At 36.7% G+C, this 16,960-nt stretch overlaps 1 protein-coding gene across 1 annotated transcript in view; it reads right to left on the bottom strand.

Annotated features, from left to right (window-relative positions):
* LOC136255122 (hemicentin-1-like) overlaps positions 1-16,960 on the bottom strand; it is a 30,659-nt gene extending 13,699 nt beyond the window's left edge. The window contains exons 1-5 of the mRNA XM_066047841.1: positions 16,913-16,960; positions 9,294-9,632; positions 3,192-3,578; positions 2,358-2,651; positions 1,656-1,970 (exon numbers count right to left, since the gene is read on the bottom strand). Of these exons, the coding sequence (XP_065903913.1) occupies positions 1,656-1,970; positions 2,358-2,651; positions 3,192-3,578; positions 9,294-9,632; positions 16,913-16,958 (1,381 nt within the window). The 5' untranslated portion in view covers positions 16,959-16,960. The remainder of the gene's footprint in view (positions 1-1,655; positions 1,971-2,357; positions 2,652-3,191; positions 3,579-9,293; positions 9,633-16,912) is intronic.

Raw genomic sequence — 16,960 nt, 5'->3', positions numbered from 1 at the left:
TTTACATGAAGGGAATTGGTGGTTCGCTTGTGTGCTTAAAGTTTGCTGTGATACAAACAAAGTACAACTGACGTTTCTGCATCCACATGGTCCATCAAACTCATTCAAGTACCCAGAGCCACAGAATATCCACACTATACCAATGGATCATATTCTAACTCTTGTAGACCCAAGGACGAGAAGTGGTCGTGTGTACTCTTTGACAAAGAAAGAAATGACTCTTGCTACAAAATTGCTTCACACTATATCATCACAGTTATAAAATAGTACTAGCTACATGCCTGTTTCACAAGTTGCTTATGCACACATTTAACTTGAAGTGAATTAAAGTGTCCTCTGTGTATGTACAAATCAGCATTATAAGTTGTCCAATGTTATCTGCTATAATTCTGTGCATGCTGCTAAATAATAGCACCTATCTTGTAATTCCATAGAGAGTTCAAATGGTCTTGATTTCATAATTAGAGGATGTGTCTGGTTGTTAACCGAAGACTATTAATATGCATTAAACTTTCGTAAACTAAGGATGGTTTTTCAATACAGGTGGTCACTAATACAGGTTACACTGCATTTCAAAATCTTCATTATGTAAGACAGATCTGAAATGACCTTATTAGGAATGGTTAATACTGGTGTACACTCCCTTAAAGCAATAATAGACTACAATACTTCACTATAAGCTACAACAGTTTTAATTATATCTCCTGAACCCATTGTGACCCCACCACAAAAATTTTATCAACAATAGACCATGACACAATAATCATTCAGTAAAAAATTCAAAGAATTTGAAGCAGCACTATTTGAAATATGTAGGATCAAAGTTTCTTATGCAACTTTTGAAAAGTTTAATTAAGCTGCTATCCCATAATTTATGGATTTTTAAATTGATCAATTAATTATCTTTATTCACCGAAAATTTTATTTCAAAATATTAATACAGTGGTGAGCTACAGTTGATTTTGTAATGCAAGTCGTACCAACTTTTCATAAAATATTCAAAATTTTTGTGGTCATAAATCAGAAACCATGTGGTGCAGGGGGCTAAAAATTGGTATGGTGAATAAGTACCATAAGTACTACATACACACCAAATTTCATCAAAATCCGAGGGGGGTCATTACAATTCTTTGGTGATTGTGCATGGAATGACCCATATAGCTAGCTATATCTAAATGCTTGGTAACTACAAATGAAAAGATTGTCATGCATGCATGATAGCTATACTCATCAATGCATATTGCAATCAGTCTTGAATCTTGATTAAATGGAAAAGTAAAAGTGTTTTGATAAACTGAAACTCCATTATTTTCCATTGAAAAACTGCTAAAAACACTCGCAGATTCACCTTTAGAGGACCTAAGTTTCAAAAATTTCCTGGGGGGTATGCCCCCAGACCCCCTAGGCTGCTTTGCACACTAATGTAGTCGTTATTAAATAGCTAATTTGACCATGGATACTACATGAATCTTACCCTAGGGCCTTGTGGAAGGCTTGTTATCTTCTAATGTCTGGCTAGGTACCTATGTCCCTATCCAGCTTAGCCCCCCCCTTTTCAAAAATTCCTAGATCCGCCCCTGCTATTACTTATACTTCAAAAATTTTGGATAGTTATATATGCTAATAACAATGTTCAATATAATTACATTACTTACTTAATCTAATATCATGGCACACTCCTCTTATTCCAACAGTATTAATTGCAGAACAAGTATAGTTGCCTCCATCAGTTGCTACAAAGTTCACCACAGTCAAAGTAGACACTCTCATGCTAGATTGAGTGGTTGTCTGTATTGATATCTTGTTGTAAAGATTTGCTAACTTCATGCTACCCAAATACCACTCAATAGTTGGTGTGGGAGGACCAATGGCCGTACATCGTAGAGCAATCGATTCACCATTATTAACTAATTGTGGGTTGTTTAACATACCTCCAGTGTTTACATCAGTAACAGCTATTGATGGTGGAACTAAATAAATGCCAAAACAATTCTTTAAATTAGATAATTTTATTATAACATACTACTATAATTATACTGATTCTGTGTATTAGCTAGTATGATTTGTGTGGCTGTATGCATTGTTATTGTTATTAGCACTTTACAGTGACCAGCACTGTATACTTGGGAATGTACGAATGCATACATGGTTGTGTGTATATCACTGATCAGAAGTTAAATAGAAATGTGACTCAGCTGCTGACTATATTATGAATATCAACACCAGCAAGCCCCTCCCACAATTTTTATTAAATTTCCTTGTGTAGTAGTTTATAAACCAATTATGTACAATAAACATGTACAGTTGCAAAAAATACGAATGATACAGTTGGGTTATATGTATGAATTGAAACTCACCATTGACAACAACATTCATATTATGACTATCACTTCCAATAGGATTAGTCACAGTACATGTGTATGTTCCACTATCAGTTGTAGCTGCTCTACTAATGGTATAATCACTACGGAACACTGCACTAGTACTACTGTGTGTAATTTTTGTAACACTATTTGATTGTGGTATTGGAACACCATCCTTCATCCAGGTGAATGTGTCTGGTGGAGAACCTCTGGAGGTACATGATAATGTCAGATAGGCACCAATAACAACATTAACTGATGATGTTGTGGTTGTGATCTCCGGACGAGCTGTGTGAATATGGTAATCATTAACAGTGAAGCACTCCATTATTGTATACTGACTCACAGTGTTGGGGGTAATGCGTTACGTAATAATTATTACTTTTGTGGTAACTAAGTAATATAATATAAAAACAGGTAATATAACTTAAGTTACTTTACTTACAAATATAATGCATTACCTAAGTAATATAGTTTCTGTAACAAGTTTAATAATTATATACAAGTAATCCCATTAGCAATCCACTGAGTAACACCTAGTCACAACGAAGTAATGAAGCCTACTGAATGAAGCTTATTCACCAGGTTCTTACTTATAACCAAGATTTGCACATTACCCACAACGCAATCATGTCACATGATAAGGTGGTAGTTTCACATGTGACAGGTTAAGGCTGTGGACACAAAATAATATAATATGTAATATTATTATAGTTACTTTATTTTTTGGGTAATATGTAACTGAAGCTAAATAGTTCTGTTGTAAGTAATACGTAATATGTAAATAGTTACTTTAAAAAAGTAACTGTCCCAACACTGCTGACTCACTTCTTCCACGTAAATAAATTCCTATCCTCACATGTTCATCCACCATATCACTGTTCTTCATAGTACATCCGTAAATACCTTCTTCATTGTATGTAAATCTTTTGCACAGAAATACATTAATAACTCCAACAAAATTACTGATGGTTGCTCCACGTGATTGTACCACAGGACCGTTACATCCTCCATGAGGAATTAGTTCGTCATTAAAGTATAGCGCACTTGTTTCAGCATTGTTATTACTGGTAGGTCCCAAGCCAGTAACACATCTAAACAACAAACCACCATCATCTGGATCAATTGCATATTCATGAGAATAGGCGTGAATGATGTTACCAATACTAACAGCGTTACTTCCAGTAGTTTCTGTACCTCCGGTCTGTCTAACTCCTATTGGGTCAATGAATGTATGCACACGTAAACACTTGGTAGAAAATGTTGCATTATATCCACATAAAAACAGCTACAAAGCTGTAAAAATAGTGCAGTCTTTAGTAGCCTGGGTGAAAAAAGTTGTGAGATCAAATGTGGCAGCCACGAAATTGTTGCAATGATGTATAATGCACACAGCAAGGTAATGTATCCATTACATCAAGACACACAGCAGTGTGTCATGCAGAAAACTGGCCATCAGTGTGCTGTTAACAGACAAAATGTAATGCAAATCTCATGCATAAGTTGTTCCCATTTTCAAATCTGAAAATTTTACAATGCACACATTCATGTTTTTTACTTTAATGGTAGCCCACATTGCTACTATAAATTTGAACAAAATCTCCTTAAACTCTCAAAATGCATATCCTTCAAAGTTTGCATTAATTTCTCTTTGCTTCTTTATTCAAAAATTCCTTCCTTCAACAGAGCCTAGCTTATAAAGACCATTGTAATAAATAAGCAAATTATTATGTACTTCATTCCCTTAAAATTTAGTACACACAAGAAGGCCACAATTATAATTTTGTTTTGAACTGACAGATAAACCTTCTCATACTGACAAAAATCAGTTAATGTTGTTATACCATAATAAGGTATATGAATCAGCCAAACTTTTTACTATACAGTTACTGTAACAAAACCAAACTAGTGTAACAGTGCACAGATGAGAGAATTATCCTTATAGAATGGCCACTTAGAATATTGGTAGTTTTGAATTAAAGTGAAATACAAATCTGAGCCAAAGATCTTAGGATCATAGCCACTGAACCACTACTATAAGTTGTCTATTCTTTTATATCCTAAATTTTAGTGAGTAGAAGTTGTAGTTTAACAATTCTTAATAGTAATGACCATTTTAGGAATGTTCTATATATGACTTCTGTGGTAACGAATTTAGCAATAAATTAAGAATGTTGATTATTGTTTTGGTAATTCATATAATATTATACTAATGACATGTACACTGTGCAATACTACAGCAGGACCGGAGCCCACGGTCCGGCCGGTCCGGCATTGGCCAGACCACTTTTCAGCCACTTGAATTTGCAAAAAGATCGAGATACTCTAATAGAGCAGTCATCACATTATACTCTAATAGAACAGTCATCGTGATAGTCTAATAGAGCATTCGGTATACAATATCAATACTCTTATTACATTGATTGATCTCAGTCATTAGCTATATCCATCTTCAAATTACTTTCCAGTGAACCATCTGCATAGAATTGCACAATAGGCTAATTGATAAATGCATGTTATGCATTAACAATTAGTCAATAACAATCAAAATTGCTTCTGCATCTCAAAAGAACTAAACTCACTTTGTATCATGAAAGTAAAATTAGCTACTAGCTATAGCTATATTAAATTGAATTAATTGGTATACAGTAGCTCAAATTTACCTGGATATATTCTTGGTGTTAAAAAGCAGAAAGAGACCATGTATGTAAAATAGCTTCCAGATGCCATTTCAGAACATGTATTTTCAAACATTTCCCCAGGGAGCATGCCCACAGACTTCCTTAGCTTAGCATGTTAATGCATGCTGTATTGCTAGCACACACAAAAAAATTACAGTAGATAATCTGAATTAAATTTCAAATCAATAAAATGTAGTGTGCATGACTATGACCTCCATTGCAGTGCATGAATGGCCTGACCACTCAGAATCTCTGGGCTCCGGCCCTGTACTACAGTGTATGTACATACCAATGGCAAGTGGTGGATGAGAGTTCAAAGGGATTATTGAACCTTTTAAAGTTACCTTAGTTACTTTGTAAATTTGGATGTCAGTGTACCGTTTAATAGAATACATGTTGTATTCATATGTCATCTAGTAGCAAAATCTGTCATTTTTACATTGTACTTTCTTTTCTTTACAATATCATGTGAAACTCTCAACCCATCTCCTTCAAGCTCCATTGAGAAGCTAACAATCCTAGTATTGGTGTTAAACTCTTACAGTTTATGAGAGAAAATACTTGTTCACATTCAGGATATGATCGTGCAACAATCATGCAACAATTATGTTTAGGGGTGACTAGGGGTGACTGATGCTAATACACACTAGACACAACACTTAAACCATATATAGCTACAACTGACTCAGAGATAGCTAGTAACTATATATAGCACTTTATGTTAAGAACTTTAGCAAAGTCACATACATAGGAGAAATTCTAACATTTGGCTTACAAAAATAATATTCAGCAAAATGGTGGTTGCTCAAGAATCACAAGTTAAAGTCAATCTAATCCAAAACAGGCAAACTGTAAAAAAAGAGTGCAGCCCTTGAAAAGACTATGGTGAAAAAAGATGTGAAATCCAAGGTGGCAGCCAAGAAATGGCTGTGATGGTAGGTTAATGGTAAAAATTTCAATAACAACAATTCAGGTGAAATTTGTGCCACTTGGTCTTGGCACAAAATTCACCTGAATTGTCGTTATTAAAATTTTTACCATTAACCTACCATCACAGCCATTTCTTGGCTGCCACCTTGGATTTCACATCTTTTTTCACCATAGCCTTTTTGAGGGCCGCACTCTTTTTTTAAGCTTAGCTATTTTGGATTAGATTTCACTTCATTTTGTATTTGTATACCCCAAAGCTGGTCATAGGCCAGCTTTGGGGATTTTTTAACCTATCTTTTTTTTCTTTTCCACAGGAAGAAGAAAAGATGAAGCAGATGAATACTTTAAATATTTCTGATTTATCAATAAATGTACAAATTATATATATATAATGCATATATTTATTACAGAACTTTACATGGTGGTTTCTTTGTAACTGAACACTCTACAAGGTGAGTCCTTCTAGCTGATCTCTCTACAGGGTGAATTGTTTGTAACTGAACTATCTACAAGGTAACTTCTTCTAGCTGTTCTCTCTACAGGATGATTTGTTTGTAGCTGAACTCTCTACAAGGTAACTTCTTCTAGCTGATGTCTCTACAGGGTCACTAGTTAGTAGCTGAACTCTCTATAAGGTGACTTCTTCTAGCTGAACTACGTAGCTGAACTCCCTACAAGATAGCTTCTTCTAACTGATCTCTCTACAGGGTGAATTGTTTGTAGCTTATCTCTATATAGGTTACTAGTTTCTAGCTGATCTTTTGAATTCTTTTCAGGGTGACTGCTCAATTAGGATGACTGCTCTATTAGAGTATCTCGATCTCGCACTTGCTACACCAAGTTTGATTTCGTGTTATAACTCCGTGGCTTCAAGTCTGATTCTTCTACACCATTAAATATCCTTTCTAAGATGATTACTCCATCTGTACAGCGAATTTCAAAGCATTACCCCAAGCGGTTTTTCTGGTGTGCGTGGAAAGTAGTCCTTTTTTTTATTAGTTAATCTCGATTGCGTAATTGTTACACACTGTTGGTTTTTTCGTTGTATCTTCCTGGTTTTTAGCTCGATTTCTTTCAAACCACAAAAAGTTTGAAGTTCAATAGTTAACCTATTCACCCACCGATTTCCCGTAAGCGGTTTACCCTGTAGGCGTGACAACATATTGGTGTTATTTTTCGTGAATAATCGCTAATAACTCTTTGCCTGTTTATTGTATTCCATCCAAAGTCGGTACAGAGATGCGCCTTTATACCCCCCTTCTGTGTGCTACATTTCAAGGCAATCGGATATTGCGTTCGCGTTTTATAGCGGTTTTTGTAAGTGTGCGAAAAGAGGAAGAAAAAAAACAACGAAGAAACTAAACCAATTTTTGAAGTCGCATAGCTCGGGAAAGCTTGAAGCGATTTCGCTCAAATTTGGAATATGGAGTACTGAAGTTGGAGGGAGTGCCCACAGCAAATATCGTCTGGTTTCATCAAGGCAGCACAGAGCTACGGAGGTGCGAAAATTGCGTTTTCGTTCTTCCTGTCAATATACTCACGGGTGTTGCGCGCCAGCTTCTTGGGCCGAACGACACACTACCGTGTGTCACCACAGTCTTGATATCATGCTCTTATTTATTATTCAAGTAGCTAAGTAGCTATGTGTTTGCAGCTTTCGGCCCCTATTCGGAGATTATTAGTTTCTCATCCAGCCTTTCTAATTACTATGATGCGGGCGGGAGGGTAGCTATTACCATTATGCCATTATTTTATAATATTAACACACTGATTAGATTAGATTAGATTAGATTATCAATTTTTGTCAAAGACATGGGTACACAAAAGGCACAGCCTGCAAACGTGCTCCCCATAAAGAACATACAAGTACAAAAAACAAACACATAACAGTAACACAAAAACAAAACACAAAACAATAACATTAGAATACACGGATTAAAAAACAAAACAGTTACAAGATTATGCAAAAAGAAAACAACGAAGTGCAGTCCGGAATGCAACTGGATTAGTCAATTTTAGAATACGATGGGGAATGGTGTTCCATAGGAAGGGAGAGTTGATGAAAAAGGAAAAACGCCGGGAGTTAATAGTGGAGGATGGAATAAATAACGACATTGGATGAGATCTAGTGACGGTGGTAGAAAATTGAAAATACTTAATAAATGGGATAGCGACTCTATTATGTAAAATATCATGAGTCAGACTGGTCGAAAAGTAAGTAATGATGTACAGACCTTGTCCAAATTGTCTTTCTTTCTTTCTACAAACATTTCCTTCACCAGTTGATTCTACTTTTCGTGATCATCGCCAACTGATTTTCTACAGTCAACTGAAAGCCTGCTTTGATGAAGTCGATAGAGCACGATTGCAACTGGTACTGCAACAACTTGCTAAGGAAAACAACAGTTCTCCTGGCGATATATAGCGCATTGTAGCGTTCATCAACAAAAAATTGTAATAGTTTGGTATCACGTGTTTTTTTGAGCATGCACAGAGTAAATAATGGCTAACCATGCGGTAGCTTAAGAAGGATGCGGGCGGTGGATGAGAAACTAATAATCACCGAAATTAATAGGGACCTTACTAGTTATGTAGTCATTAGGACTTGTAGGCACATTTACTGCTCAGGGGTGTCAGGGTAAAAGTGAAAGCGGTAAGGCTTAGTCTGAGGGGCATGCCCCCAGGAAAAAGTTTGAACTAAGTTATGCAGTTTTGGGCTGGCATACTATGTGAATGGTGCTGGCTAGTTAGCTAGCTACCACCTGGCAAGTGTTCAAAGATAAAACTGGTCAGTGATCAAAAGTACCTGTTTAACACTTATATCTTACCACTTGAGATTATTAATAAGGGGTAAACTGTAAGAAATGTTCCCAAAGTTGACTACAGCTAAGTCTAAACATAACGATAATTATTTTAGAGGCGCTTAATACGTACGAAGTCAACATAAAGCTGTTCTGAGTGAAAAACAGGTTAGATAAGTGTTTCTCTCAACTGTTGCCATTACATATAATATGCAATATACTAAGTATAACATGTTCACTATACTTTTAGTTTTAGCTTCATCAAGTTTGCAAATTTTTAAATTAATTAATTAATTTTTTTATTTTTATTACAGCCAAAAAGTGGTGAGGCTCTGGCCTCACTGGTCGCACCTACTCTGACGCCCTTACCAGTACTTTATATAAATAAAAGTTGGTAGCTAAAATCAGCAGAACAGGCAGAAAGTTTGTTATTTTTATTGTATTATTGCAATAACTGAAATATTTCTCCTACTGTTAACATAGGCATGCATGCATAGTTGTTTCTCTATGTAATTCACCTGATATGCGAAGTGTAAATGGTTGACTGGTGTATCTTACACCATTAATGGTTGCAATACAAGTAATGGTGCCGGCATCCTTTGCATTCAGGTCATTTCCAGTTACAATTTGTGTTCTTTTTCCATGAGGGAAACATCTTGGAGCCCCACCATGAAATTTCCTGTTTTTGTAACATCCCTTGGTATTCCACTGGTATGAAGAAATAGTTGCAAAGGAAGAAACTGAACATGTTAGGTGTACGCTGCTCAGTACAGGATAATTGAATGTATTTGTTGATCCACTAACTGGTGTTCTACCTGGGCTACTGGTTATTCTGACAATGTACTGCCCATCAATGCCTGTAAAGTACACATGTACATATAGACATGACATATAGTGTTCATACATACATACATACAGGCATGTGTTAATAGGTACTGTACCCCACAGTTGTGACTGGATCTAGGAGAACCAGTCTTATTGCCCATCAGCGTTGAAACCGGGTCGGGTCATCCCGGTCACATTTTCTCCGGGTCATCCGGGTCTGACCCGGTTTACAATTTATCCGGGTCTGATCCGGATTGGATCACGTGAGAAACAAAATTGTTCGTTTTACGACGTGGAACTTATAAACGTTATCGCGTAGCTCTTTCGTGAGCCACATCCACTTATCGCATTACCAACATATGCTCAGCCACGCCTATTTGTTAGTAAGTGCAGTATGTAGCACGAAACTGAGGGTATCTATGGTGAGGGGTAGCTATTGTCAGTAGGTGAAGACCTTTTTTTTTTTTTTTTTTTTTTGGTCTTCAACCTACAGCTATAGGCTGAAGTTGCAATATTTACTCAACACGAATCGAACGCTCAAAATGTAGACTCGTTCGCTCACCCGAGACTAGCCGAAACACGTCTCGGCTTTAATTAATCCGGGTCACATCCGGGTCAGTGGGTCATCCGGGTCAGCAGTAGTGACCCGGTTTCAACGTTGTTGCCCATAGCAGGTCATTTAGTTTTTCACCACAAACACAAGGCTATGTACATGAATACGCTATCAAATTTTGCTTTCAAAATCAACCTTTTGCTGGCTACTTTTTGCAAGCCCAGTGGCAAGTCCTACAAGCAGTCTGGGGTCTAGAGCTCTGACCAACCTGGGGATGGGTGTATGTGGCTGTACAGTTTCATGGTGTTGAATGAACTGTGGTGTAACTTTCCTTTCATTTTATATAGTCAGTTTTTAACTCTCAATGGCCCATAACTGTGCCTATAATTAATCCTTAAGTGTTCCTATTTCAGAAATGATTTAAAGTGGTAGGAAACTGAACTGTTAGCTTCTTGTATAGTGGATGCTCTAGATGGTAAGCAATTGGTGTAAAACATGTAAAAATTAGGTACATGAAGCTTCAACCATTGGCAAGCTACATATAACACTCTAAACAGATACTTAAAACTGACATTATTAGATACTTGTAAATAGGCAATAAAACTGCACAGGCAGTCACACTTTTTTTTTCTTTTGTCCTTAGTTACCACCTCTAGTACTGGCTATCAAGTTCTAGACAGTTGGATAACACCAGTGACTGTTAATGATATGCTATGCAATGATGTTAGCATTGAGCCAGTCCTCAGAATAGGCCAGACTGATACTATTGTAGCTGTTACAGTGTGATGTACAGTGGATTGATGTCATCTTGAGCATGTGATGGTAGGCCTCAATAGCGCAAAGCAAAGCCTATAACTCAAAGCAGTGACTCTGATATAATGCAACAATGGTGTCTACTTTGGAGTAGGGAGCATGGAGTCATGCATGCGTGCATGCATGTTTTCTTTCTTCTTGTCAACATATGCAGGTTTCTTGGGTGCCTGATATAGTTATTATTACAAGAAATTGGCTTCTATGTTGGTAGACATACAAGATATATGAATTATAGATCACTGTTCAAATTTGATCAAATTTGCTCCAGCCATTCTCAAGGTATTGGTGACTAAAGCATTGATTTCTATTTTAAATTTGTTGCAGTGCAAAAACTCCAGCTGCAACATGTACTCACGTGATCCATATACAGATATTACGCAATGGTATGGCTCGTACCTGCCTAAACGGGAGCTCATGATCAGACACCCAAATCCGTTTAGTACTATAGCTCATAGTCATACATCCGTTTAGGCACTAGCCATTCCATTGCTCATTTTAATGTCTGTAGACGGATCACGTGAGTACATGTTGCAGCTGGCACGCGATACAGAGGTTTACGGAATATATATACACCCTGTATTTGTTAATGTACAAACTCAATCATGAGTATATTCGTACATATGTAGTTAGCTACTTATTTACAAATTTATATAATTGTTAAATAAATCAAGAGATGGAGCTTGGATAATATGATCATCTAGTTGGTTCCATAATTTCATTGTAAAAGGAAAGAAGGAGTTCATATAAGCATCTACCCTTGTTGGCAACTGCAGAAATCTTTGATGGTGACCTCTAGTTGTGGTGTTGCTTGGTCTAAACTGTTGGTGCACATTAATATCTACCAATCAATCAACTACTCCTACTTTATATAGCACTTATTGTATTTATTGTAACTTAGCACTCACTGTAATGTAGTACTCATTGTAATTCTAGCACTTATTGTAACTTACCACTTACTGTAATTTAGCACTAGTTGTAACCTAGCACCTATTGTAACTTAGCACTTATTGTAACTTAGTACTAATCATTATTGTAACCTAAATTATAGGCACTTATGTTATTGTAACTTAAACTAGACACTTATGTGTACGTACCTTGTACATTAGCGTAAAAACCCTGTTGGGTGTTTGCTAATCAATAAATAAATAAATAAAAATAAATTAATTATTTTAAGCATTAGTGAGGCTCTCAAATTATTTCTTCGCTTCTCCAATGTGTGCCATTGTAAACTGTTCAACATTTCTGTCACACTAGCTGTTCTAATTAGTTATTCATCACAAACCTTGCTGCTCTTCTCTGTACCATTTCTAATTTATAGATGTTATGTTCATGGTATGGGGACCACACTGTACTGGCATATTCTAGAATGGAGTGAACAAATGTATTATAGCAGTAGCATTTAACTGCATGTTGCAGGACACTTTGCTAGATTCCGCTGTAAAAGACTTCTTACTGAGTTTGCTTTTGCAGTGATCATGTTAACATGTTGTGTCCATTTAAGATTTTTGTCGAATGTTTGCAACAAAACCGTAAAGCGCCCAACCGAAAAACGTGATCCATCAACTTTGAAATGCGTCACCGCAACATTGATAGGTCACGTTTCTGGTGACTTTCTGTATTGTAGTGATTCCGCAATCCTCTGCAACAGGTTGTCGGCAGTGCTTTACAAGCAATACTTAAAATTAAATAATAATAAAACTATTTCGTTAATTGCATCATAGATAATATACCCCCCATATTACCTGATTGCATAGTTTGCGTGGAATTTTTCGTGAGCGTCAATAGTCTCAATACAAAACTAGCGAACGGTGGGGGTGACAGGTGATTGCTAGATATTCGGATTGTGCTTTGTGTAAGCATTACAGTGGTGTATTCTGTTTTGCAAAAACACTTGATTTTCTAGGTGAAATCTATAAACACTTTTCCGCTCGTAACAATCTAACACTAACCAAGTATCAATTCGTTAAATAATGCGATGATACTATGCACACTTTACATCGTACACACGTTTAATTTGGTCCTAGAAAAAATGCATAAATAATTTTATTGGCGCTTAAATCGTTTCCGACCTCCTCTGCTTCTGTAAAGTCATGGGCAGTTTATTATTATTATTAGCTCTTATTATTATTATTACTTGGTTATGTAATTATTACTAGGACCGCGTCACATACAACCAAGTACATACACTAACGTGACAGCCCCTGGTGAGGCTATTAGGTGGCGAAGGCATGATTCCCAAATCATCTCAATATGTCACAGTAGTGACAGATATAACACAATAGTGGCATCTTAACTAAAGGCCACCAGTGGCTAAGTGCCAGTACATCATTGGTGTGGTAATGGCACAGTGATGTGTACACAGTATATGTATACAAAACATACAGGAGAGAACTATACATTATTGCAGTATTGTATGCAGCAATACATTATAGGCAACATCACCAGATAAAAATTATTAGCCAATATACAGCACAGTATCAACATCTACCAGAGCTACATAGGGTTCATCAGTGGTATAGCAATGGCACAGTGATGGGTGACACACTATAATTATGCATACACAACTTGCAGGAGATAGCTACACAATGCTGTAGAAGTATGCAAGCCAGATGAACCAGATAAAGGAAGCCAGCCAGAGCCTAGTATATAGCTAATTTTAACCGCATTTCGTATTATCTTTAGTACTTAGTTGTATTATTATTATTAGTGATTATTGTACAGAACTCAAAGTTGAGCATAAAGAACAAATTAATTATAAAGATTACTTAAACTGTTCTTGAATTGAGACAAGGATTCTGACATCACCACGACACTTGGTAACCTGTTCCACATACAAATAGCTGATGGAAAAAATGAATGTTTATATGAGTCAATCCTGGTAGTTGGTTGAATGAATCTATGAGGATGGCCTCGGAAGATGTTGTTTAAGTTGGAGTAGGGTCTGACTCGTCTCTGTCAGACCCGGGAAATCTTCCTGATTTATATTAGTTAAATTTCTTTAAGAAGACTACCACAGGCAGAATCTACCTGGGCAAATTCTACTGTTACAGCAACTGTCTGTGCAACTGTGGTCCAACAATGCTAAGATGATCTTGAGGTACTGGGCCCTTCAGGGCTCGGATGATGATGACAATCCCCCTTTTTTCCCTAGTAACTTGATAGTTTTTCCCCTGTAGCTAGCTGTAGTTTATGTAGTTGTAATAGTTGTTTGTAATTGTAATAGTTATTTATAAGATCATGTATATCTTTCTTTCCCTAAAAAAATTATCAATAATTCTACTGTTGGTCGGCGTGAAGGGGTGCACGATAATTGGATTTCATTCTTATAAACAACCCAGAGATGATACATTAGGTGACACTTATGTCACTTGTGGTAAGGATGTAGAAGGAGGTGTTGGTGTTTTAAATGGGAGCATCGCTCCTGTGCTAGTCTAACTCACGAGGAATATACTGTACTCAGTTCCTCATCATGTAAAAATATCAACAGAGCTTCTAATTGGAGCACCCTGACTGACTTACCTTTCAACGAATCCAAATTTATTCATTTACGTTTCTTCTCGACTACAACAGTCCCCCCTACATACACCATCAATGGAAATCCTATTAAATGTCTAGCACAGCATAAAGATCTTGGAGTAACATTCACATCTGACTTCAGCTGGTCAGCACATTACAACAACATATGTACGAAAGCTTACCAAACCTTAGGACTTATCAGAAGAACATTCCAGGTTAACAGTGCTGAGGCAAAGAAACGTCTATACCTAGCACTAGTCAGATCACAACTATTATATTGTTCACAACTATTGAGGCCTCAACTAATAAGAGACATTACTGCACTAGAACGCATTCAACGAAGAGCCACTAAATATATTCTTAATGATTACACATCCTCATACAAACTCAGACTGGAACAACTGCATCTCCTGCCTCTCATGTATCACTACGAACTCCAAGATATATTGTTTCTAATAAAATCATTAAAGTCACCCACTGATAATTTTAACATCTACAACTACATCACTTTTGCAAGAGGCAACACCAGATCTGGGATTAACCAAAAACTGAATCATCCAAGGACATCATCAGTAACACAACATCATTTTTACTTTAACAGGATAGCCAGACTATACAATCACTTACCAGTCATTGATCTTTCACTATCTACCAACACAATTAAATATCGTTTAACTAACTATTTATGGTCGCATTTTACTAATAACTTCAACCCTGAAAGAGCTTGTACATTTCACCTTTGTGCCCTTGCCACCGCTGCTCTAGAGCGCCAATTTCTACCAATTTTAACAAACTCTAGTTATCTATTGTAATTATAAGTAACTAATAGTTGTAATTAATTAGTTATTGCATTGCATTGTATGTATGTTTCTTTGGCAGTGGGTATCTATTACCCACTAACCTTTAATGCAGTCTTGAACTGCATTAAAAAGTATTAAAATAAATAAATGAATAAATAAATAAATAAAATAATGTTCTTCTGCAGTTTATGTTATACTACCAGTATTTTGTCTGGTAGAAATCTTGCACACGTGACTTCGCTTACTCCTTTGTGATAACCAATGAGAATTACGTGTTGCTACATCATTAGCATCACGTGACACCACGCGGTACGATATCGTGTGATTTCCGGATTTTTCTTTCGTTCGAATCTTCGTATTCCGTATTGCGCACATGCCTTCACTTTCAAAGCCTGGCATGTCCACAATACGGACGACGCAAAATTCGAACGCAAGAGAAATCCGCTGTGCAGCAGATTGCATTTCCGTTAAAAAATTTCGTGACGCGTGTTCGATGCGCACACAAGAGTAAAAATGTTTTGTTTCACGGAACAAGTTGCTGACGTTGAGGACTAAGATTTTCACTCTGTAAAGGTAGTTCCGTGCATGAAGGATTGTATTTACAACTGTGTGTATTAACGCAGCACATGCGCGACGCGATTTTTAAACGAAATGCAATCTGCTGTATAGGTTAACGTTATTTATCGTTAATCAGCAGGACCCTCCAGGGGTATAATGCTGATGTGCAATTTCATGTATACAATTTCAATTAGTTACTTAACTATATAAGTATGTACAATTACGACAAGTTACTTAATTATATACATATGTACAATTACAATAAATAAACTATAAAAATATACACAATTACGATAAGTTACTTAACTATATACATAGAAGGGACTAATTTTTGCTTAAAATCTTCAACACAGTCAGTCTCAATAATCTCATCATCTAATCTATTCCATTCTGGCACAGTTCTTGGGAGGAAGGAATATTTATATAGCTACATCAATTCTTGGTTGGTAAGGTACTAGTTTAAAGTTGTGTGAGTGTCGGGTCCGTGTTTAAGATTGTGTTCCAATGGGGCCCCCAAGACCTTACTGACGTTAAATAGTACCATGGGGTTGCTACCCGTGGCTCAGCTAACGTAAAATCGTCTCATGGCCCAGGGCCCCGTGGGATTTTATTGGACGTGCGAGGTATATGGTTATACTTAGCTACTTACTCAACTGACCAGCACGCTTTTCCTGAAGCCAGTGAAGGCATTAGCTTAGTACTAGTACAATAAAAAAGGTAATATAGCTAGCTAAAGGGTAATATAGCTAGCTAGCTGGTCACTAAAATTTGATCGCCAGCCGGGGTGTGGCGTAAACTAGCCATATACTGGCTCAGCTCAACAATAGCTTAGCTATAGCACAATGCGTGACTATAAAGCTAGTTCAGTAGTTGCAGTGAAAAAAGCTTTGCAACAATATATGTTTACTTGTGGTGCCAGTGAACTTTCGTGATCCCCATCTCAGTTCTGTACATGATATTCATTATTCATTTGAACTACGTATACCTAGCAACCTAACAACTGCATTCCATGCTTATAACTCTTAATAGCATTGCATATATGAACTACATTTACACTGATGATAAAACTGACCTTGAATGTAAGCAAGTACAGCAGTTAGCAAGTAGCAAATATTCATCA

The sequence above is a fragment of the Dysidea avara genome, chromosome 5 (assembly GCF_963678975.1).
Source record: "Dysidea avara chromosome 5, odDysAvar1.4, whole genome shotgun sequence".
Classification (NCBI taxonomy): Eukaryota; Metazoa; Porifera; class Demospongiae; order Dictyoceratida; family Dysideidae; genus Dysidea; species Dysidea avara.
The sequence above is the reverse complement of the archived record's forward strand: the minus strand, read 5'-3'. Positions and strand labels throughout refer to the sequence as shown.